This window comes from Topomyia yanbarensis, chromosome 1, assembly GCF_030247195.1.
Source record: "Topomyia yanbarensis strain Yona2022 chromosome 1, ASM3024719v1, whole genome shotgun sequence".
Taxonomy (NCBI): domain Eukaryota; kingdom Metazoa; phylum Arthropoda; class Insecta; order Diptera; family Culicidae; genus Topomyia; species Topomyia yanbarensis.
In genome coordinates this window covers 73024857-73050287 of record NC_080670.1, presented here as the reverse complement: position 1 = coordinate 73050287, position 25431 = coordinate 73024857, and the positions used below count along the sequence as shown (strand labels likewise).

Genomic DNA, 25431 nt, shown 5'->3' with positions numbered 1-25431 from the left:
CGAATGCTGAATATCTATTATAACACATTGAAACACCGATTTTATCAGCCAAATATGAACATATTTTTTCCGGCCCAATGCACTAACCCTTATGGTATCCCTGGGTATAAATATGAACATATGTTTGATGGGCTCTAGCAGACGAACAAGACTGAATTCGAGTAAATCCTTTCTTGAGCATGTTTTCCTTATCATGAAGATATGCGAAATATGCGAAAATAAAAAGTTCATCATAATCAGAAATAGTTATCAGACTACATCAAGGGACGAGAAGACTATTTTAACAGCTTCAGTTTATTATAAAGAAAAAAATTGCCCGATTTAGTCAATGTCCCCATTTTGTCAGCCTAAAATACACCATGAGACTGATAAAAATGGGTCTTTATTGTATGTATTATTCACTGTGTTTCACATTAATAGGTACATTTCTTTTTTGGAGATTTGCTACTACAACAATTTTTAGGTAGTTTTCAAGGGGTTATTTTATAGACTTCTTCCAAAATTTGGCGAACCTATTCCAATTCGTATACCAATTAATTGGTATACTTGAAGGTTAAAATGTTGCAGATAGAGAAAATACTGAAATTTTCAGCTTTTTTCCTAATAAGTTTGTGAAAATTATAAACAATTTGAAATTTTTTAATAGTTTTATTTTTTATTTAACCGTGATTTTCACAACGTAGTCTATTTTTCATGGCTTGCGGTGAGCACGATCTCTCGAATTGCTGAACTAAAAATTATGGAATAGAAATTAATTTTTAGTATTCTTTACAGACCCGCTGGTGCCCTAAGACGATTTCGCTAGATTTTCAGAGCACTGTGCACCTAGTGCATTAACGCAAGTGACGGAAGGTTATCGAAAAGTTTCGTGAAAATGAAAATTCTAGTAATGATGATGATTTTCCCAAACGGTTCGTTTTCGAGAGGTTTTTATTTGTTCTTTGGCAATGCGATTAGGATTAGCGATAATAATTCAAATCAAGGATACTACTGGGAAGTCACCTTTAGAAAAAGTCGATGTCGAAGTAAAATTTGAAACTATGCACGCATGCACTTCAGAGATAGCGTGATATCAGGAGCTGCGATTTCATTTCAACGCTTTTTTGTGAAAAGGGCGATACTTACAAATGTAAACATAAGGCTTTTTCATACATGCGAATGAGGGCTTTGAAACGCAACAAATTAACCTAAAAATTTTGATTCTGCGATATTTCTTTCTTAAACTACAGCAAAAAATACAACGGGCGAAACTGTATTTTTGTTTGTTTATTTAAAGTTTCGCCCTCCACGCTCCATGCAAACAAACAGGGCGATACTTTTTTTGCTAGCAGTTTAGAGGCGAAACTGTTTTTTTCGTATTTTTTTAGGATTATCAAGCTAATACCAGCTGTAAATAGTATATGGTAGTTATTGTGAAAAAACGTAAGGGCGATACTTCAATGCTGATAGGTGGGACCGAAAAAGTAAACAATCGCCGAAGGGGCGATACTATCATTTTGTCAATTTCAATAGCAAAAACAAATTTTAATTTAATAATTTCAAATACTTTATGAAGTTTTGGGTTTCGATCACTGAATCATGCAATCTAGGATGTAAAAAACACTTAGTTCTTAAATAGGAAATAAAACCAAGTCTGGAAATACTGTTGATTTTCTTTGAATGGTATCACTGCTAGCATCGCCCTTTTCAAGAAAAAGCGTTGATTTCTTAGTTCTCAGTCGCGTTGGAAATTTGAGTAAAGTATAAACTTCAAATCGATTCAAAAAAAATTTCGATTTTTTTGGCTCAGTACAATATATAACCCCTTTAGGAAAATTCAGTTTTCCCACCACAATATAGATATTTTATTAACAGAGCATTAACAATAATTCGTTTGTATGTCTATTTTATGGTCCATTTTCTCGCTTTCCCATTGATTTGGTTTGAGATTTCTAGCACTGATGTTGTCCTATACCTATGCTGAGTCCTGCCACTATCCCATGTAGTATGTGTTATCAAAACATCGCGAAGCATCAAGTTCTAAATGTTATCAAACGATATAATATCCGAAGAGTGATAAGAGTTATAAGAAATGTCTCATCACACTGTTAGGTGGATTAAAAACGTTTTATCATTTCCCATTGCCAGAAATATGACCAAAAACATGTAATCTATTATTAACGCCAAAACGGCTTATTTTAGGTCAATAGCATGTTCGGAGAATATAATGGACGCAATATGCCCTTTCTTTTGGTATTGTGCTTTTGCTGATTAATCCCCCTATGATTGAGATATTTTCACAAAGTTTCTTGAAAGTGATTATATCGAAATGATGTCTTCAGCAAATTTGTAGCTCTTACTGTTGCGAATAACTTTACTGAAGACTTCAAATACGTATTTTGAATACTTTAAAAGTTATGGCTTGTTGTTTGTGGATTACCTTTTGTCGCCTATTTATTGTTCAATATAGTAATAATCCATTGAAATAAGCCAAACATTTTTACGATAAAACGAATTTTGTGTTTCATTGTTCTATCTACAACCGCTAGAAATAATCACCGAACACTTCCAAGTTGTCTGGAAGGAACTTGATCACTTATCAGTGCAAAAATGTTCATTTGTGCGAACCTTCTGACCACAATTTTTCTAACTTATAACCATCTGATCGATCTGAAACATATCTGAAAATGAAAAGCGAAATAAATAACTTCAAACAACGGCGTAGCCAAAAGAAGGTTTTGGGGTTTAACACCATACAACCCCCCCACCACACCCAAAAAAAATATTGGATTGAAGTTGAAAATTTATTGATGCAGACTGATTTAATTCAATATTACAATAACAATTATCTGATTTGTAGATTGATAACCTGTTGTTGTAAACATCATGAGGACTTTTGATAAATTGTCGGAATGGGGTCCTGATATGTAACTGATCTATTGGTCTTGATTTCACAGTTGTCTAATTGCATCAATATCAAATTCCTGCCTGAAAACATTCCAATAGCAAATTCCGGAGTTCAATCATAATGCTCAGATTTCTTTTCAAATTGAGCTCGCTTTTGTAGAGATGCACTGTAATAAGGGAAGCGAAGTTAAAATTGATTTAATGTCTATGAAACATAGAACTGCTCATCAAAAAAATGCATAACTTTCAACATTTGCTAAAAATGTTTTTGCCTTTCTCATTCACTCTAAAATTCGTGAATCTATTCCCGACCCGGAGGGCCGAGTGTCGTATGCCAATCGACTGAATTCGTCGAATTCGGAAAATGTCTGTGTTTGTATGTATGTGTGTATGTGGAAAAAATGTGACCTTTGTTTCTCAGAGATGGCTGGACCGATTTGCACAAAGTTAGTCTCAAATGAAAGGTACAACCTTCCCATCGGCTGCTACTGATTTTTTAATTGATGGAACTTCCGGTTCCGAAGTAACGAGTTGAAGAGTGCAATCACACAGCAAATTCCCATATAAACTAAAATGAAAAATTTTCAAAATCAAATTTGTATTTTTGATGCCAAATGACTTTAAAATGCATGAAACATTGAGCTGTTTGACAAAAATTGACTTTTTTGGACTTTGGTACATTTTTGCCTTTCTCATATAGAAAGGTTATGCAATCACTCTAAAAATCGTCAATCATACCGGCCCGGAGGGAGTATGCAGTGAGGGATTGCTACTTTAAAATTAAAACTAGTTTAAAATTTCTTAACAAGTTGAAAATTTTCGGCAGGACCTGGACCTCCCGGATCTTTCTCCATGATCCTTCGCTGGTTTCAAACGATGATTCAGTATCACATAGTATCTCAAGTTCGTGGCTGTCGATCCATTGTATGTATGTGCAAATCATACTGAACATGTAATATTCATTTCCACCATTGTATTTCACATAACCAGCCATGGAATCGTTGTCTGGACAAATGAGACAAGCACAATTGCACCACTAGGTGGATTAAAACAGGTTTTTATTTTGGGAATGCGTCGAGTTGAGACGAAAACGTAATATGATTAATAACGAGGATAACACTTTCCGAATGTAGAGAGAAATCTATGAAAAATGACGATTTCCATTCGACTCTAGCAGGTTTTGATCGATTTTGATGAGCATTTGATTTCTGTTGTATGACCAATTATATGTATAGGTCAAATGTTTAAAAACAGTAATTTAAGGTCAAGATAGCATCATTTTAAAACCGATAATTTTGGAGGTTTAGTATCATTAAACAGCGCATCATTTGATAAAATAATTTTGACGGTATATCGTCCAAGAAGTATTGATGGTGAATTTTCTCAGGTTAATATTCATGACTACAATAAAGTCTCAACAAATTCGCTAAAGGCACGAATTCTGTTACTATTTTCTGAAAAATTAATTCTGCATAATTTTAAAACTTCAAAAATTACGGTTTCGGAATTATGCCGTTTGAACAGTATGATCGATTTTCACCAAACCCCCACCAAACCGAATTTCTGGCTACGCCGCTGACTTCAAGTAAGTAGAAACATAGTCGTTCTACACTCGTTCACAAGAAACTTCTTCGAATGCTGAATATCTATTATAATACATTGAAACCCCGATTTTATCATCCAAATATGAACATATGTTTGATGGGCTCTAGCAGACGAACAAGACTGAATTCGAGTAAATCCTTTCTTGAGCATGTTCTCCTTATCATGAAAATGGAAATATGCAAAAATAAAAAGTTCATCATAATCAGAAATAGTTATCAGACTACATCAAGGGACGGGAAGAATATTTTAACAACTTCAGTTTATTATAAAAAAAAAAATGCCCGATTTAGTCAATGTCCTCATTTTGTCAGCCTAAAATACACCATGAGACTGATAAAAATGGGTCTTTATTGTATGTCTTATTCACTGTGTTTCACATTTATAGATACATTTCATTTTCGGGGATTTTTTTATTGCATCGAACTACAATTTTTAGGTAGCTTTCAAGGGGTTATTTTACAGACTTCTTCCAAAATTTGGCGAACCTATTCCAATTCGTATACCAATTAATTTGTATACTTAAGGGTTTATATGTTGCAGATAAAGAAAATGCTGAAATTTTCAGCTTTTTTCCTACACAATATTACGAAAGCTTATTAAACAATTTTTCCTAATAAGTTTGTGAAAATTATAAACTATTTGAAATTTTTTAATAGTTTTATTTTTTATTTAACCGTGATTTTTTAATAAATAGTGACCATCGCTTCACAACGTAGTCTATTTTTCATGGCTTGCGATGAGCACGATCTCTCGAATTACTGAACTGAAAATTATGGAATAGAAATTAATTTTTAGTATTCTTTACAGATTTAACTGAATTAGATCCGCTGGTGCCCTAAGACGATTTCGCTAGATTTTCAGAGCACTGTGCACCCAGTGCATTAACGCAAGTGACGGAAGGTTAACGAAAAGATTCGTGAAAATGAAAATTCCAGTAATGATGATGATTTTCCCAAACGGTTCGTTTTCGAGAGGTTTTTATTTGTTCTTTGGCATTAGGATTAGCAATAATAATTCAAATCAAGGATACTACTGGGAAGTCACCTTTAGAAAAACTCGATGTCGAAGTAAAATTTGGAACTATGCACGCATGCACTTCAGAGATAGCGTGATATCAGGAGCTGCGATTTCAATTCAACGCTTTTTTTTTGTGAAAAAGGCGATACTTACAAATGTAAACATAACGCTTTTTTCACACATGCAAATGAGGGCTTTGAAACGCAACAAATTAACATAAAAATTTGGATTCTACGATATTGCTTTCTTAAACTACAGCAAAAAATACAACGGGCGAAACTGTATTTTTGTTTGTTTATTTAAAGTTTCGCCCTCCACGCTCCATGCAAACAAACAGGGCGATCACTGATCACTGAATCATGCAATCTAGGATGTAAAAAACACAATAGTTCTTAAATAGGAAATAAAGTCTGGAAATATTCACTGTTGATTTTCTTTGAATGGTATCACTACTAGTATCGCACTTTTCAAGAAAAAGCGTTGATTTCTTAGTTCTCAGTCGCGTTGGAAATTTGAGTGAAGTATAAACTTCAAATCGATTCAAAAAAAAAATCGATTTTTTTGGTTCAGTACAATATATAACCCCTTTAGGAAAATTCAGTTTTCCCACCACAATTTAGATATTTTATTAACAGAGCATTAACAATAATTCGTTGGTATGTCTATTTTATGGGCCATTTTTTCGCTTTCCCATTGATTTGGTTTGAGATTTCTAGCACTGATGTTGTCCTATGCTGATTCGAGCGATTCTCTGAGTCCTGCCACTATCCCATGTAGTATGTGTTATCAAAAACATCGCGAAGCATCAAGTTCTAAATGTTCTCAAACGATATAATATCCGAAGAGAGTCATAAGAGTTATAAGAAATAATGTCTCATCACACTGTTAGGTGGATTAAAAGCGTTTTTAGGAAACAGTTTCTACTGAAATTGAACAATACAATCAATGAAGTATTATTATACTAGGAAACGTTGCTAATGACCTAATCTAACTACTCTAATGCTGGATATATCGAAATAAAAAAGTCAAACTATTTTGTTTTGACAAAAAAGGTAATCGTTTGTTTTGTGATTTTAGTACCATTTCGCAATTGAAAAAGTTATCAAATTAAGTCAAATTAAAATAAAAAGTTGAAAGCATTCGAAACTATCGGCTATTGTCGGACCATCGCAGGTGGATACTGCAATCCGTCAGCACTATTACTACCACCGCCCTGCGGGCCCTCCGCCACACTTGGACCGGGTGCTGGGGAGGTTCTCTCGCGGCCCTTCTACAATGGCAACCCGTCAGCCCAACTACCACCACCGCCCAGTGGGGCCCTTCGCCACACCCGGACCGGGTGCTGAGGAGGTTCTCCCGCGGCCCTTCGACAGCGACAATCTGCCAACTCATCAATCAGGAACGCTCAACGGACCTCCCGCCACATCCAAACCGGATGCTGGGGAGGTCTCTCGTCTAACCGCGAATAAACAAGTCACCCACCACCATCGTTCAGTGGGTCCACTGACATACCAAAACCGGGCGCTGGGGAGGCTCTCCCTCGGCCCTGGCAAGCTGCCTTCATTCCGGAGCTCAACACCTCATCAATTCAATAGCCAATTGATCTCAAAGAAGAAAAACTAAATCATTGATATGTATTACAACTATCTCCTTTCTGACGGCGAATGACCCTGTGTGGTTAAAGCCCAATAAATAAATAAATAAATAAATAAATAAAATCATCCAACCGCGTCCGACCGTTGGTTTGAGAGCAATTTGAAAATTGTACTTTTTTTCATAATTTTGGTGCCTTTTATCGAACATTATAAGCAACTATAAGTCTTATTTAGATGTGTCGCCTGCTAAGATTTCTTATCAGTTTCGTAAATTGTTTACCATTTATAGGAGTCATATATTTTCGATCACAAACCCTCACCTCCCTCTCTCCTCGCCTTTTCAAACCAGCAGTTGAACTTGTAGATGAGGAACAAAGAGTCATCGAAAAATGTTAACGTACACACTTTTCTTCAGTATATAGTAGCACTTCCGAAAAAAAGTGTTTTATTGCTTTCATTCAAAGCTGATGAACTGAAAGAGTGTTTATTTTTCTGTAATGTACTTTTTACCAAGAGAATTAGATTCCTATCGTAGTTTATCAACAACGTCTACACAAATATTTTTGTTGGGTCATGTAGTAATTTACATCCGCATCTCAATCTTTGAATAAAACATACTTAAACAATGACGAACAGTATTATTGTGACTGTAATATTGACTGCATGCGGATCCAGAAAAAAATTTCAGAGGGGGTCCAAAATTTCGATGTTGAAATGTTCATTGTACGATACGTAATGTGTAATACCCTCATTTAATGAAAATCAGTTTCGGTGGTTGAATCTGATTTTGAATTTAGAACCAATTTAAAATAGAAACTATTTTAAAGTTTCTCAAGAAGTTAAAAATTTTCGGAGGGGGGGTCCGGACCCCCAGAACCCTCCCCCTGGATCCGCCACTGACGGCATCCATACAAAGCCGTTGTTTTTGTAGTATTTAGTTAACTATCGTCTCCTTTAAAAATATTACTTCTTCTTTGAGAAAAATAACATAACAAGGTTTGGAATGATTATCAGCAAAACAAGCTAGTTTATGTATTGTCCCCAATACCAAGACAAACATAATAAAATACGTTAGAAAATCCACCAATCACAATGGTTTCATTTAGAAGTTTTTGAAGAAATATTAGAAGAAAACAAATTCCACACTGTTAGGTGGATTTTTTTTTAATGTAAAATGTGCTCAACATCAAATATTTAAGCTTCGCTTGAATTATAATTGCAAAATAATATATAGAACAGCAGAAAACAATTTTGTCTAGCTTTTTGGCCTAGTTATCCCATAGTGCGTAGTGATGTCGAGCCTAGAGATATGTCCAGTGCACTTGCTTGCGCTAGTGGTCCAAGAATCCGTGTCATTTCCCCTGTGTTGAGAATTGTCATATTGAAGTTGTCACAAAGGTCTTGAATTGTCGAGGATCGATTATCGTCGTACAGACATCCCCACTCTGTACCGTGAGAGTTAAAGTCTCCAAGAAGCAGGCGGAGCGAGGGAAGGTGATCAACAACCCTTACGACCCTTACGAAGAAGTTCAAGTGAATTAAGTTTTGCTTTTTTGTGTTTCGAATTCATCTCGTCAGTAACTAGCACCATCTGGGTGTCTAAAATACCAGGCGACAAGAGTTCGTCTTCGCTTTCTCGTCAGCAAACCAAAGCTATATTTGCTTCCCGGGACATCACTAGGGACATGTGGCTTTAGGCGTTCACATATGTCGTGTGAATTGTTGAGAATTTTTTGCGTCCAAGTGCTAATTTGGGTACTAGTTTAGATACATCGTCTAACTAGACACCCAGATGGTGCTAGTTACTGACGAGATGAATTCGAAACATAAAAAAGCAAAACTTAATTTATATTAGGTCTTGTGCCCTTTACGCGCAAAACGGTTTAGTCCAATTTTATTGCATAAGTTCAGGTGAGTTTTGATTAGGTCTTTTTCTAGAGTTTCCAAGCAGAGCCAAAGAATGCCCCTCGCAAGGGTCGTTAGTGGCATTATCGTCAGTTGGCAAGAGAACGAATAGGTTTTCGGAGATAAGTGGAACAGCTCTTTTAAGCATTTCTGCTTAAGAGCGTCTGGAGCGATCTTGGGCGGATCGCTTCAGTTTATCCGCGCGAAGTTTGTACGTTGGGCATGTCAAAAGGTCATGCGGATTCTCCCCACAGTAAACACACTTCTCAGCGAGCCTACTGCAAGTATCATCCGCATGGCGTTCCCCACATTTACCGCACCGTTGCTTATTGCTACAGTAGGTGGCCGTGTGACCTAGCTGCTTGCAATTGGAACAATTCATGACCCGCAGTAAAAACAGACGCACAGGTAGACGAGCTCCTCCCACTTAAACGTAGCTCGGAAGTGCAGATCAGGCGAAGGCTACGCGAAACGAGTCTGATGGATAGTAATTCCCATCTTCGATGGACTTTGAGTGCAATTACTTGCACTCCAAAATCTTTACTACTTGAAGGTTAGGGTCCTTAAAGCGGCCAACCCCATCATTCATCAGATCATCGACAGTTAGACCCGCATCACTTACCACACCATCGATCTCCACATCACGAGAAGGAATGTAGACGCGATACTCCAGCGTAAAGAGGCTATTGCTAACAATACCATTGACCTGTTTCAAGTCAGTAACGACTACGCGCAGTTTATCTGACTGAACCTTTTTAATCTCGGTTACGGCCGAGTAACGTTATTTTAGCTCCCGTGCAACAGTTATGCTGTTTAACGGTTTATTTTTGGGCCGAAAGTATACCACCCAAGGACCAGCGGATCCATCCTAGTAAACCTTAACTCGAGGGGGGCGGGGCGGGGTCGCTGTGAGACATTGGGGGAAAGTGGGGGAAGTGGATCGCCCATAACATCATCTGTCTCCGAGTCAGAGCAACACGCTCGACCGTACTATTTAACTTAAATCAAAATAATAAAATCAAAAAGGGGTCATCCATAAATGACGTAGCATTTATTGAGTGATTTTTAACACCTCCCTCCCTCATCGTAGCATTTCATCACAAAACTCTCAATACCCCCTGGTAATTACGTAGCTTGACGGTAACTCCCCCCCCCTTTTCCCGCAAAAATTAAAAAAAAAATAAAAAACGATGTTAGTTAGATGAAACGGGTAAGGTTGTCGTGACATCAGGTCAACCCCTATTCCCCTTCAAAAAGGCTACGTAGCATGACATGACCCCCTACCCCCTGTCGTCACACATCATCACAAAATGCAAAACTCCCCCCTCCCCTATATAATGCTACCTCATTTATGGATGGTCCCAAACAATAATAAAAAAATCGATAAGTTCCTGACGAGCTGGTAGGTGAATTGATCCTTCGTTTCTTTTGTCCGTCACCAGCGTGACCGTCACACAGTAGAGAGCTGGTATAGCTCGTCTAAACAAAGCCGTCTTTCAGGCAAGAAAACTGTTTAGTACCGCACTACACTGCACTACTTGACACAATTTCACGTTTATAATGTTTATACTCCAGCCCTTGCTGGGATAAACACCTTCACCGATATCGCCTAACTCAAGGTAATGTTACAACAAACAACGCGCGTGTGTAAACTGAAAGGGCGCTCGGTTACGAATGGTTAGCCGACTTGTCTTGAATGTAACGTCCCGCGTTCGAATTATTTATTTTTATCCGATTCTTATACTGGAAGTTCACTTTCCGAGTTTTTTAAGCCATTCTGTTACTGAAGGATCTCAATCCGATTTTTATGTTTCAACCTTTTTTTCGATTTTTACATTTTTATATATTTGAAGCGGGTTTTGTGATCCTTGCGATTTTTACTTTCAATCGCTCACTTATTTTTGTGTGCCAATCTTGCCTAAACGAAAAGTTTTTAGCTGTTTAAAAACTTTGTTGATAAACAACATGGGGATGAAGGGGTTGATTTACAACACGTTTAGAACTGTGTTTCAAATATATATATATATATATATATATATATATATATATATATATATATATATATATATATATATATATATATATATATATATATATATATATATATATATATATATATATATATATATATATATATATATATATATATATATATATATATATATATATATATATATATATATATATATATATATATATATATATATATATATATATATATATATATATATATATATATATATATATATATATATATATATATATATATATATATATATATATATATATATATATATATATATATATATATATATATATATATAGCAGTAGGGGAGCCCGGGCTAGTTGGCGGTTGGGGTAAGTTGCCGAAATGCCTTTTTCTCCGTTTCAATTAGACATATATTATCCAATGTATTTTTGTTGCAAAATATTTTGTTTTGTAGAAGATGTGGGTGGTATTGTGTTTTCAAGCATACAAAGTAAATTTTTAAAATTTTAAGTTTTTAAAAAATATGCGGTTGGGGTAAGTTGGCGACGATGCACGCAGGGTAAGTTAACGGTACTGTTTACAGTGCAAAAATAGTCGTCAAAAAAATTTATTTATAGAATTCACTCCAAAGTAAGAAAATCTTTTTTCTTGTGTATCTCGTCAATCCAGTGGACATTTACTTTGGACAATTACATGTAGAATTTCAAAAAATGGCTTTCGAATATGGAGTACGCGTCGAAATCAAAATGCCGGGGTATGGAGACTGAAATAAAATGGAAAATGTCGGTTATTGTACAGTTTTCTTAAAAAGACATTCAGCACATTCCATAAGGACCCCTGAAGTAATTGAATTTCCATTTGCTTGCTTATTTTATGGCGTATCTATAGATAGGCGGGTTTTCCGCGTCACATATTGTTGTCTATAAAAACAAAAACAATGCAACAAACACTTCGATAAAATTCAGAGATGTTGCCAACAGTCTAACCTTGTATGCAACGTGTTCTATTTTGCAAGATCTTCCCAAATCAAGGTGGTAAAATATGAAAACTGAAAACATCGCCAACTAGCCCCGGTCTCCCCTACAGATACTCTGAGCTATAATTGTGTAATTCCCTTCTGATCAGGTAGGAAGGAATCTTATTGCCTGCGATTTTGCTGCATGTAATTCCTTGGAATCCAAAATCTTCGCCTGTTGAAATCGAGAGTCCTTAAAACAACGTCACCCTTCAACAGGTCGCACTTCAGACTTCACTGTATGCACCAGCACGTGAATGCGTTCCGCGTAAAACGGTCGCAGCATCAAATATTGTTTGCTTGTTTAAGATAATTCACTATTACCCGCAACTTGTTTGCTCGAATACATATTATCTGTGTTACGACTGTATACTGTGTAGGGGGTGGGCTTAGCGTAGTTGGTAAATCGATTGCCTTGTACGCCGCGCACCTGGGTTCGAGTCCCGACCCTGCACATAGGGTTAGAAATTTTTCATAAAAGATTTTTCTAACCCGCGAGGTGAATGGCCTTAAAACCTCTATAATCGAAATAAAAAAATGTACACTGTAATATTTAAAGCTAGTTCATAATCAAGACAAACGAACCAAACATGAAAGCAAAACAATAAATCTACTGTTGTGTATATTGTGTGCACACTATCGCTTACGGTCTAATCTCCCCTATGCTGACCTGCCTGGGAACTTGAGAAGTCCGCTCCGAAACCTGCACCGAAACTGAGACGAACTATTCCGAACTGAAGAATCCACTCCAAAACTGACCCGTAATAAATTCAGTTAGTCCTTTTCGGCAATCCAACGTACCTGTAGTGAGGGCATTCCTTGTTACTGTGCAAGGTTATGTGTGCGGGTACGTTCACGTGCGCTACTGGAATTAACATTGCTCGGTTTGTTAATACCGACTAGCTCACGGCTATACCCACTCAGGATCGACGTTCTGGCTTGCTTTAGGAGGACTCACTTACCTTAACCATCCGAATATATCAACGTGCGTAAAGCGAAAGTAGACTCACGAAAGGGCCACCTAATATCATAAAAGAAATGTGGCACGAAACACATGAAAGTTAGTTAAACATTCTTCTTAATTTATTGAGATTTCACATTGTAAGGGGAAATGGGGATAGGGAGAGGATTCGTTACGGTCGAAAAGGAGCGGTGGCTTCCGGAGAGGGGAAGAAGGACGACAGGTGAATCACTTGCCACGCTGACAATTCAGCCTGAGGTGACCGGTGACTGCTTCGGCGACGTTTCTGGACATCCTTTTGATTGCCGGAACGCTTCGTATTCTGGATTCACCAGTCGACCACGTGCTCTTTGTCTTTCTTACTCTGCTTGACGTTGAAGTGGCCTTACTGGCTTCCCGGATTTGATCCCTAGCAAGAGTGTTGGATACGTGTTCACTAGAGTGGCTTGCGGTTGTATGGGAAAACTTCAAAGTGATTTAAACTAGTGGGCACACCACTTTTTGAGTTCCTTTTGTAGTCCCAAATGCCTGTGCAAAATTTGGTGGCGATTGGTTGCTTCCCGAGTTTGCGCATTGCGGTCAAAGTTTGCATGGGATTTTATATGGGACCATCCATAAATGACGTAGCATTATATGGAGGAGGGGGGAGTTTTGTATTTTGTGATGATGTGTGACGACAGGGGGGGTAGGGGGTCATGTCATGCTACGTAGCTTTTTTAAAGGGGAATAGGGGTTGACCTGATGTCACGACAATCTTACCCGTTTCATCTAACTAACATCGTTTTCGATACTTTTTAAATTTTTTACGGGGACAACGAGGGGGGTGAGGGTTCCCGTCAAGCTACGTAATTATCGGGGGGGGGGGGGTTATATGGAATTTTGTGACGAAATGCTACGATGGGGGAGGGGGGTGTTAAAAATCACTCAAAAAATGCTACGTCATTTATGGATCATCCCTATGGGGAAATCAATTATTTTGCATTTACGCTAATAAAGATCGCTATTTCACTCAATATAAAAACCCAGCTTTATAAAACTATAGTTCAACTTTGTCGAAGACCGTAACTAGCTACGAGTTTTCAAAAAATGGTTATAATGATTTTAAAACTTATGGTAAAATCCAAATGCAGAAATTGATTACTTTTTCCAACACTGCCGGTACACCACCGACATCGACATTAAAAACTTAAATGAACGAGAATATATTCATCGCAGAGACTTGGTACCTTTGAATGAAATGTTCAGATTGAATTCCTGACTATCATAGACGTAGTCAGAAAATGAAAAGAAGAGAAGGGGGCATGTGTACTCCCCAGTCCCTTTTTAGATTGTTTTGTATAAGACAAAGAATCATTACGTCCTTGAAAATGTCAACGGCTGAACTTTCTTAATATTTTGATAGACCCAAATATGAATCATACTACAATCTTTGTTGAGGGAAATAACAATTTACAATATTTAGAATTTAATTGCTTGGGGCAAAAACTAACTCAGGTCTGGAAATCGCGTTGGGTTCTAACCTGAAGTATATTTCTGGTTCGCCAATATCACCACTATTTTGCGTGAACCTAACTCAATTTCATTGAAAACGCTTGTTTGAAATAACTATCCTGGTTGCGTTTCTAGATTCTCAAACGAAAACGTCAATAGGAACAGTTCCAAGACTTCAAATAATCTAATCATTTTTTTTAATTTTGACTCTGAACGACTATGAAAGAGGGTTTTAAAATATGTAAAACTTATAAACCGCTGTACCATTTTAAATGAGATAACAGTAGAGCCCTTAAATAGTAGCACTCAAACAAGAAGATGTGCTCCTTATGTTATACTAAACTATCTAAACAGGGAACTGGGGAGTACACAAACCACACCCCCTCTTGTTTTCAATTTCTTACTACGTCTATGTTATTCACAAATTCATTCTGAGCATTTCATTCAAAGGTACCAAGTCTCTGTGAAGAATATATTCTCATTTATTTAAGTTTAAAGTATCGGTGTCGTGGTGTACTGACAGTGTTGGAAGAAATAATGAATTTCTGCATTTGGATTTTACCATAAGTTTTAAAATCGTTATGACTATTTTTTGAAAACTCGTAGCTAGTTACCGTCTTCGACAAAGTTGTTAACCAAGGTTTGAATTATCGTTTTATAAAGGCGTGGTTTTTCATATTGAGTAAAATAGCGATCGTTTAACGTAAATGCAAAATAATTGATTTCCCCACATAAAATCCCATACAAACTTTAAACGCAATGCCCAAACCCGGGAAGCAACCGACCGCTCCCAAACTTTGCACAGGCATTTGGATCACAAAAGGAACTCAAAAAGTGCTGTGCTGAAAAATGTCATTTTCGAGCCACTCTAGTGTTCACTCTCCTAGTCGATCCGATTACTCCTTTTGTTGGCATACGACGTCCCACGTGCTCACTGACGGGGCGGCAGCGAATCGGATATTGAACTCTAGCAAGCGGAGGAGCTCCCGCCGGACCTTACTAGAGCCCTCACCTTCAATACTGGGGCTACCGTCCTCCCGTAGTGTGTGGCTCGACAATAACGGGCTCTCGTCGGTCACCAGCACGGGGGTCGCCGACTTTCCTCGTGGTAAAGTGAAACGGGGAACTCCTTGGATTTTGGATCACTTCGTTCGACGCGCGTAGTTTCATCCTGTCTCGGGCAAGAGGTCGTTTCGATAACCGTCTACGCCGGATCTCTCACCGGGGTCACCAAAAAACCTTAAACCGCCACTCGTCCTGATTTGTCACTCTTCGTTTCTTCGGCTTCTTCCGCGTGACCTTTTCTTACGACCGGATTACATTTTTTCGGGACCGGTTTGGCGGACGTCCTTTCGTGACCGCTATCCAACACTTTCTCCCAAGCTTTTCTGTCTCCACGTATTCCCTTCCTCCTCGCTCTTTTCTTCTCCTTTCTTTTCCCGGAACTGTCACCAGAGATCAGGGGTACCACAATCGTGATAGGTGATGCTCATACGGTAGAGATGTGAGCCATATATGTCGTCCTCGTAACCTTAGTGGTAATTAGGGTTAGAAAAGCAGATTAATGAGCTTATCGAGGGATTTCACTTAAGTTTTCAAAATTACATTCTTATGCCACAATTTTAATTTTTACAATCTACAGTAAATTCGCTATATGATTATTTGACCTGCTTTTGTGGAATATATCATTGTTTCCCTTTATTGTTCCCGATTCGTCGGCAACAGGTTTTCCGTGGCTTCTTATAACGTGGAAACCTTCCTTGATCAAAGATCCAAATGAATGTGGAATCTACGAATAGAATAGAGCTTATTTAACCCTCCGGAAGTCGCGCATATGGGCCACTGAACGAGCAGCAGCTGATGCTCTAAGACGATTTCGCTAGTTTTTCAGAGTAGCGTGCACTTAGTGCACTAGCGCGACTGCCGGAAGGTTGACATAACTGCGCCAAGTTCGTGACAGAACGAAGGTGTTGTATCTCACGTGGCAATATCGACTTCCAACCGATGCACTCGATCCTGCTGGACGATAATGATGACCCGCTCCATCGTCTGGGGTACCCGTCGCGCAGATCGAGTGATGAACCTATGCAGAGGTGATGTCTCAATAGAATTGTCGTATGTGAGTTAGTTCTATCTGCTCCGAGTTATGCATATTTTACCTTGTTCGAGCAATCACACACCGATGGTGGAAAGTCATTCCGATGGTTTTGCCCGTCTAAAACGATGATGGTCAGATGAGTTTGCCGCTGCTGATTTCAACCCGAGAATTGCTACACACGCCTTCGGTTTGGCGGGTTACCGTTTCTCGCTCACTTGAACTTATGTCAGTACCGAAGCAGTTTTGCTCGAAGCGCATACGGTACGCCTAACCAACTCGATTGTATTATTCTTCTGCATTTTCCTTAAATCGTTCTCTCACTGTCGTCATTCCAGTTGCTCGAGGTTTATCGAGTGATTTTCAAGATAATTCCTCTGTAGCTTTTGATTTCCATGCACCTGTCCACCGAGAGGCTTGCGCATAGCACCGTGGTAGTTCCTGCACTGTAAGAAATCTGCTCTCATTTCTTCGTGTAACTACCGATAATGCAATTACTACGCTGTATTTTTGTTTCACAAATGTAATTACGATTACTATCAAATACTAATGCTACACCTGAGCTGTCTCGTCTCGAGAAATTTTCAATAAATTTACCGATTTCTATCCGGTGAGTAAAAATTTCTGAAGTGAAATTCCCCCACCCCCACATTTTTCACAAAGTAGTGAATTTTGCAAAATATGTTTTAATTTTATTGTTTAGGTACCCCCAAACATCTTCGTGAAATATTTTGTCGTTATTCGAAATATTTCTAATAGTTTTAGTTAATTGAAAATTTATACCCCTCTTTATTATAATATTTTTTACAGCCAAAGCTTAATTTCGAATTGCACCAAATTTCACTGGTGGTTTAACAAATGTTTAGTCTAGAAAATGTCGAAAAAAGTTTAAACAAATGTTAACTATTTCTACTATTTTTTAAAGAATTTTTCAAAAAAATGCTGTTTTAAATGGTTTCTTCACGCGATATTCATACCGTTTAAGTTGTAAAATATTGCATATATTATCAGCTTTCAATTCCAAGAAAAAAAATTTGAGCATACATGAGGTTTTAAAATATTTGATTTTTTGTGTTACCCGGCATGCGAAAAACAACGTGCGAGCGAAACAGTCGCTGGTCGCCACGGCACGCTTGGACCAACATTGCACTAGCGAACCTGCCGTACGCTCCGCGACGCGTTTAGACAAGTCTCGCGTACTTTTTGAAATGGACCTATGTGCAAAAGAGAGCCTCTCTTTGTTTACTTTCTCATTCGATTATCACGGCTTCACCATTAATTTTTCCAAAAATGTTCCTGTACATATTGGTAAAGTGTGATTTCGACTAGCATATTATGCAAAGAGTTAAGCAGAAAACGCAAATGCGACCGTGTTATTAGCGGAAGAGAAAGTAAACAAAGAGAGGCTCTCATTTGCACATAGGACCTTTTCAATAAGTTTGCTTGAAGTATAAAAGTTGGCAATAATGAGTTTCGGTTGACAAATGGCGTGTGACGGACTCAGTCAATCAGTTTTAGGAGACCAGTTGATGCGATTATACTTGATACATACATACTGTTTATATTGTTTGTACATACTGTTTATTACTTCATCGTTTTCGTTTGTTGAGTTCTGTGGTTGATAGGTCACCCGGAAGAGTACAGTAATTATTTTCATAAAATAAAAAAAACATAACCAATGCTCGAGGGAAAATCTTTCCGTTCATACGCATAAATTAAAATAAATGAAATTTGGATTGCAAATATGCAATCGAATTGATATTTACATATGCTAAAGAAATGGTTTTTCTCCCGTGAGCAAGAACAGATCTTCAATGAAGCAATAAATAAATTATCGCGTATAAAGCTAGTTTGTACTGATTATACATTATACTGTTTGTACAATTATAATAAAATTACAATGATTTGATTGGACTAATAGTTATTTCAAAAATATTGATTCTCTATTTTGAACTATGACATTCACGCTTCTCAGCAAAAAAACTTGTCCTGGAAATGCAATAACAATTGATGAAGGTAAATTAGATGGTAAATTTTCAGATGACACAGGATGTGTTACACTGGGTATTATCGATAAGACTATCGCAACGAAACTCATTCTCTAGCTTTGCATTTGATGTGATCAGAGTCTTGGCGAGCTCCCACCGACTCGCTCATGCGATGTTGGCCCAAGCGTGCCGTGGCGACCAGCGACTGTTTCGCTAGCGCGTTGTTTTTCGCTTGCCGGGTAACACAAAAAATCAAATATGTTAAAAACCTTATGTTTGCTCAAAATTTTTTTCTTGAAATTGAAAGCTGATAAAATATGCAACATTTTACAACTTAAACGGTATGAATATCGCGTGAAGAAACCATTAAAACCCGCATTTTTCTGAAAAATTGTTTAAAAAATAGTAGAAATAGTTAATATTTGTTAAAACTTTTTTCGACATTTTCTAGACTAAACATTTGTTAAACCACTCGTGAAGTTTGGTGCAATTCGAAATTAAGCTTTGGCTGTAAAAAATATAATAAAAACGCTTTTAATCCACCTAACAGTGTGATGAGACATTTCTTATAACTCTTATCACTCTCTTCTGATATTATATCGTATGAGAACATTTAAAACTTGATGCTTCGCGATGTTTTTGATAACACATACTACATGGGATTGTGGCAGGACACAGAGAATCGCTCAAATCAGCATAGGACAACATCAGTGCTAGAAATCTCAAACCAAATCAATAGGAAAGCGAAAAAATGGCCCATAAAATAGACATACAAAACGAATTATTGCTAATGCTCTGTTAATAAAATATCTAAATTCCTCAATCAATGCATTGTGGTGGGAAAACTGAATTTTCCTAAAGGGGTTATGTATATTGTACTGAGCCAAAAAATTGATTTTTTTTTTAATCGAAATGAAGTTTATACTTTACTCAAATTTCCAACGCGACTGAGACCTAAAAATCAACGCTTTTTCTGGAAAAAAGCGACACTAGCAGTGACACCATTCAAAGAAAATCAACAGTGAATATTTCCAGACTTGGTTTTATTTCCTATTTAAGAACTATTGTGTTTTTTACATCCTAGATTGCATGATTCAGTGATCGAAACCCAAAACTTCATGAAGTATTTGAAATTATTAAATTAAAATTTGTGTTTGCTATTGAAATTGACAAAATGATTGTATATATAGTATATAGTCCCTTTGGCAATAGTTTACTTTTTCGGTCCCACCTATCAGCATTGAAGTATCGCCCTTACGTTTTTTTACAATACCAATTTTACAATTGGTGGGGGTTTGGTGAAAATCGATCTTAATGTCTAAACGGCATAATTCCGAAACCGTAATTTTTGAAGTTTTAAAATTATGCAGAATTAATTTTTCAGAAAATAGTAACAGAGTTCGTGTCTAGCGAATTTGTTGAGACTTTATTGTAGTCATGAATATTAACCTGAGAAAATTCACCATAAATACTTCTTGGACGATATACCGCCAAAATTATTTTATCAAATGATGCGCTGTTTAACGTTTGTAAAACTCATCGAAGATACTAAACCTCCGAAATTGGCGGTTTAAAAATGATGTTATCTTGACCTTAAATTACTGTTTTTGAACATTTAACCTATACATATAATTGGTCATACAACAAAAATCAAATTCTCATCAAAATCGATCAGGACCTGCTAGAATCGAATGGAAATCGTCATTTTTCATAAATTTCTCTCTACATTCGGAAAGTGTTATCCTCGTTATTAATCATATTACGTTTGCGTCTCAACTCGACGCATTCCCAAAATATAAACCTGTTTTAATCCACCTAGTGGTGCAATTGTGCTTGTCTCACTTGTCCAGACTACGATGGTTATGTTCAATAAAATGGTGGAAATGAATATTTCATGTTCAGTACGATTTGCACATACATACAATGGATCGACAGCCACGATCTTGAGATACTATGTGATACTGAAACATCGCTTGACCGCCGCTGGTTTCAAGCGATGTTTCAGTATCACATAGTAAGATCCGGGAGGTCCGGGTCCTGCCGAAAATATTCAACTTGTTAAGAAATTTTAAACTAGTTTTATTTTTAAAGTAGCAACCACTCACTGCATACTCCCTCCGGGCCGGTATGATTGACGATTTTTAGATTGATTGCATAACCTTTCTGTATGAGAAAGGCAAAAGGGGGTGGGCGTGGCGTAGTTGGTAAATCGATTGCCTTGTACGCAGCGCACCTGGGTTCGAGTCCCGACCCCGCACATAGGGTTCGAAATTTTTCACAAGAGATTTTTCTAACCCGAAGAGGCGAATGACCTTAAGGTTAAAACCTCTATAATCGAAATAAAAAAAAAAGAAAGGCAAAAATGTACCAAAGTCCAAAAAAATCAATTTTTGTCAAACATTATTTTTTTCGAGTTTACATCAAATCTCGATGTTTCATGCATTATAAAGTCATTTGGCATCAAAAATACAAATTTGATTTTGAAAATTTTTCATTTCAGTTTATATGGGAATTTGCTGTGTGATTGCACTCTTCAACTCGTAACTCCGGAACCGGAAGTCCAATCAATAAAAAATCAATTGCAGCCGATGGGAAGGTTGTACCTTTCATTTGAGACTAACTTTGTGCAAATCGATCCAGCCATCTCTGAGAAACAGAGGTGACATATTTTTCCACATACACACATACATACACACAGACATTTTCCGATCTCGATGAACTGAGTCGATTGGCATATGACACTCGGCCCTCCCGGTCGGGATTAGATTGACGAATTTTAGAGTGAATGAGAAAGGCAAAAACATTTTTAGCAAATATTGAAAGTTATGCATTTTTTGGTGCGCAGTTCTATGTTTCATAGACATTAAATCAATTTTTACTTCGCTTCCTATTAAATAAAGACCCTTATTACAGTACATCTCTACAAAAACGAGCTCAATTTGAAAAGAAATCTGAGGATCATGATTGAAAACAGAACTCTGGAATTTTCTATTGGAATGTTTTCAGGCAGGATTTTGATATTGATGCAATTAGACAACTGTGAAATCAAGACCAAAAGATCAGTTACATATCAGGACCCCATTCCGACAATTTATCAAAAGTCCTCATGATGTTTGCAACAACAGAATATCAAATTAAATCAGTCAGCATCAATAAATTTTCAACTTCAATCCAATTTTTTTGTGGGTGTGGTGGGGGGGGGGGGGGCGTTGTATGGTGTTAAACCCCAAAACCTTCTCTTGGCTACGCCGTTGCTTGGAGTTAGTTATTTCGCTTTTCATTTTCCAATATGTTTCAGATCGATCCGATGGTCATGAATTAGAAAAATTGCAGTCAGAAGATTCGCACAAATGAACATTTTTGCACTGATAAGTTATCAAGTTCCTTCCAGACAACTTGGAAGTGTTCGGTGATTATTTCTAGCGGTTGTAGATAGAAAAATGAAATACAAAATTCGTTTTATCGAAATAATGTTTGGCTTATTTCAATGGATTATTAATATATTGAACAATAAATAGGCGACAAAAAGTAATCCACAAACAACAAGCCATAACTTTTAAAGTATTCAAAATAGATATTTGAAGTCTTCAGTAAAGTTATTTACAAAAGTAAGAGCTACAAATTTGCTGAAGGCATCATTTCGATATAATCACTTCCAAGAAAATTTGGGAAAATATCTCACTCATAGGGGGATTAATCAGCAAAAGCACAATATCAAAAGAAAGGGCATATTGCCTCCATTAAATTCACCGAAGATACTATTGACCTAAAATAAGCCGTTTTGGCGTTAAAAATAGATTACATGTTTTTGGTAATATTTCTGGCAATGGGAAATGATAAAAATCTTTCGTCCGCATTTAATGTTAAATATCTCTTTTGATAATAGTCTGATTTCAACAATCTGTAGCTTGTTCGAAAGGTATTCGTTAAAGCTGTCTAAAAACATATGATTTGCTATTCTATATTGTCAATTTCGGCAGATAATTCAAAAAAACTGCAAAAAACGCCATTTTTACGCATTCAAACATTCATATCTTGGAAACTAAACATCAGAATCAAAAACAAATTAATAGCGTTCATACTGTTTTTTAGTTCTTTCATTTAAAATTGGTTTGGATAAGATCGGTTCAGCCATTGCTGAGAAACACGAATGAGAATTTGTCCGTTACATACACACACACACACAGACACACACACACACACACAGACATTGTCCCAAATCGTCGAGCTGAGTCGATTGGTATATAAGACTCGGCCCTCCGGGCCTCGGAAAAAATCTTGAAAGTTTGAGCGAATTCTATACATTTCTTTTATAAGAAATGTAAAAGGTGTCTAAATTTTCAATTAACTAAAACTATTAGAAATATTTCGAATAACGACAAAATATTTCACGAAGATGTTTGGGGGTACCTAAACAATAAAATTAAAACATGTTTTGCAAAATTCACCACTTCAGAAATTTTTACTCCGGTTCAAAAATACACTACCCATGGTCTATCTGAGTTTACGGATTATTTTTTGAAATCAGGAGTTACGAGCATATCGCCTTCGGTTATTTATGCACGAGGATAGCACGTTGTGCAAACGGGATTGTATTTTCAATGGGAAGTGTGGAAGGAAAAAAGTATGCAATTTATCAACACGGTGATCATCCAGCTCCGGCGAGAACAGCGAATTCGATGCACAGCGTCGACGGAGCAGGGCCAAACAAAACGCACAAAGACTGACCATCAATTGCTAACGCAATATGTTGCAATATCCAAGGCTCGGAAACGAATAAGTTTTTAGGGATGGGTCTCGCTCCTTGGTGGCTATAGTACTTTTAGCACAATAAGATTTTTTTAGTGAAACCAACGTGTATTCAATCTACTAGCACAGCAACATTTGAATTACCTAACATTTCGATTTTTTTCCTACAGGTTCAGATGCAAGAATTCAAGCCGTCAAGCCCGTCGTCGAGATGGACGGTGATGAGATGACAAGAATCATTTGGCAATTCATCAAAGAGAAGCTGATTTTCCCCTACGTAAAGGTTGAATGTCTCTACTACGATCTAGGTCTACCGTACAGAGATCAAACTAACGATCAGGTGACGATCGATGCTGCATATGCAGTTTTGAAACACAATGTAGGGATCAAGTGCGCTACAATCACTCCAGACGAGCAACGGGTGAAGGAGTTTGAATTAAAGAAGATGTGGCTTAGTCCTAACGGAACCATTCGTAACATTCTGGGTGGAACCGTGTTTCGTGAGCCGATTCTGTGCAAAAACATTCCGCGTCTGGTACCCGGGTGGACTAGACCTATCATAATCGGTCGTCACGCTCATGGTGACCAATACAAAGCAATGGACTTTGTTATAACTAAACCTGGCACCGTTAAGCTAGTCTTCGATGGCAACGATGGTAGTTCTGAAGAGTATCAACTTTTTAAATATACAGGAGGTGGCGTTGCTATGGGAATGTATAACACCGACGAGTCAATTACGGCCTTTGCGCACTCGTCATTCCAAATCGCACTGGCTAAAAAATGGCCATTATATTTGTCCACCAAAAACACCATCTTGAAACGATATGATGGTCGTTTCAAGGATATTTTCCAAGAAGTTTATGAGAAGTACAACATACAACATAGTTTTCCTTTTAAAATGTAGCTTGATAATATTTCAGGAACTACAAAAAGCAATTCGACAATGCCAAAATTTGGTACGAGCATCGTTTAATCGATGATATGGTGGCCCAGGCTCTAAAATCGGATGGTGCATTTGTATGGTCCTGTAAGAACTACGACGGAGACGTTCAGTCTGATATTATAGCCCAAGGATATGGGTCTCTTGGGCTGATGACTTCGGTTTTGGTATGTCCAGACGGTAAAACCATCGAATCGGAAGCAGCGCATGGAACGGTTACGCGTCATTACAGGTAAAAACTTGTTATTTGTATAAGTATCATTATAAATGTTATCCAAATTGAACCCACAGAGAACACCAAAAGGGTCGACCAACGTCAACAAACCCGATTGCGTCCATCTTTGCATGGACCCGGGGTTTAGAACACCGTGCAAAGTTGGATAATACTCCCGAACTAAGTCGCTTTGCTACTGCTCTGGAGCGCGCATGCATTGACTGTGTTGAAGCTGGAAATATGACAAAAGATCTTGCAATTTGCATTCATGGAATGAAAAATATCAAGGAAGGCATGTATCTCAACACACAAGACTTTTTAGAAGCAATTGCTAAACAGCTGGAACGATCATGGACAAAATAAATTTAGCGTCTTTTAGAGCTAAGTGCGAATAAAATTAATAAAATGGAGACTACCTATTTAAAACAAGATTGTGTTCTCTTGAGATTGGTATAGTTGGTACATCGATTAGCTTTTACGCATCTGCGTTTTATTGCTAATTGCACAAAGGAATTGTTCTATCCGTAACAAGCAGGGTTACCACATATACTTAGTCTGAATTTTACAGATTTTTCTAGATAATTGACGATCAAGATTCTGTATATATGGATTACAGATTTTTGGCTAAAATACAGATTTTACAGATTTTCAATGTAAGTCTTTAGTACCTAGTCTATCAGAACTTCGAATAACACTTCAAAAGCACCACATGCGGTTCAGATCTAAACAACTACTGGAAGGATGGAACAAAAGTGCCAAATTTAGACATCATTTTGTTCTCCAAATTAAGACTTAAGTGGAGCGTTTCGTGCTCAAACCGAAAGTTATTTTGTTTTAAGATTTTGAAGGCTAGGCAACAATGGATCTTTTGTGTATCAATAGCGTCTGGCTCAAATGGCACGTTCCCCATGTTGATCGGAGATTTGTGCCTTGCCAAGAATCGTCTTTTCATCATTTTCCTGATGGGAAGGATTGGGGAA

The 25431-nt window shown here is 37.3% G+C and overlaps 1 protein-coding gene across 1 annotated transcript in view; it reads left to right on the top strand.

Annotated features, from left to right (window-relative positions):
- The window catches only part of LOC131677929 (isocitrate dehydrogenase [NADP], mitochondrial-like), a 73120-nt gene extending 48240 nt beyond the window's left edge, over positions 1–24880 (top strand). Inside the window, exons 2-4 of the mRNA XM_058958028.1 lie at positions 23468–24164; positions 24218–24469; positions 24529–24880. Coding sequence (XP_058814011.1) covers positions 23468–24164; positions 24218–24469; positions 24529–24814 — 1235 coding nt within the window. The 3' untranslated portion in view covers positions 24815–24880. The remainder of the gene's footprint in view (positions 1–23467; positions 24165–24217; positions 24470–24528) is intronic.
- The last annotated feature ends 551 nt before the right edge of the window (positions 24881–25431 follow it).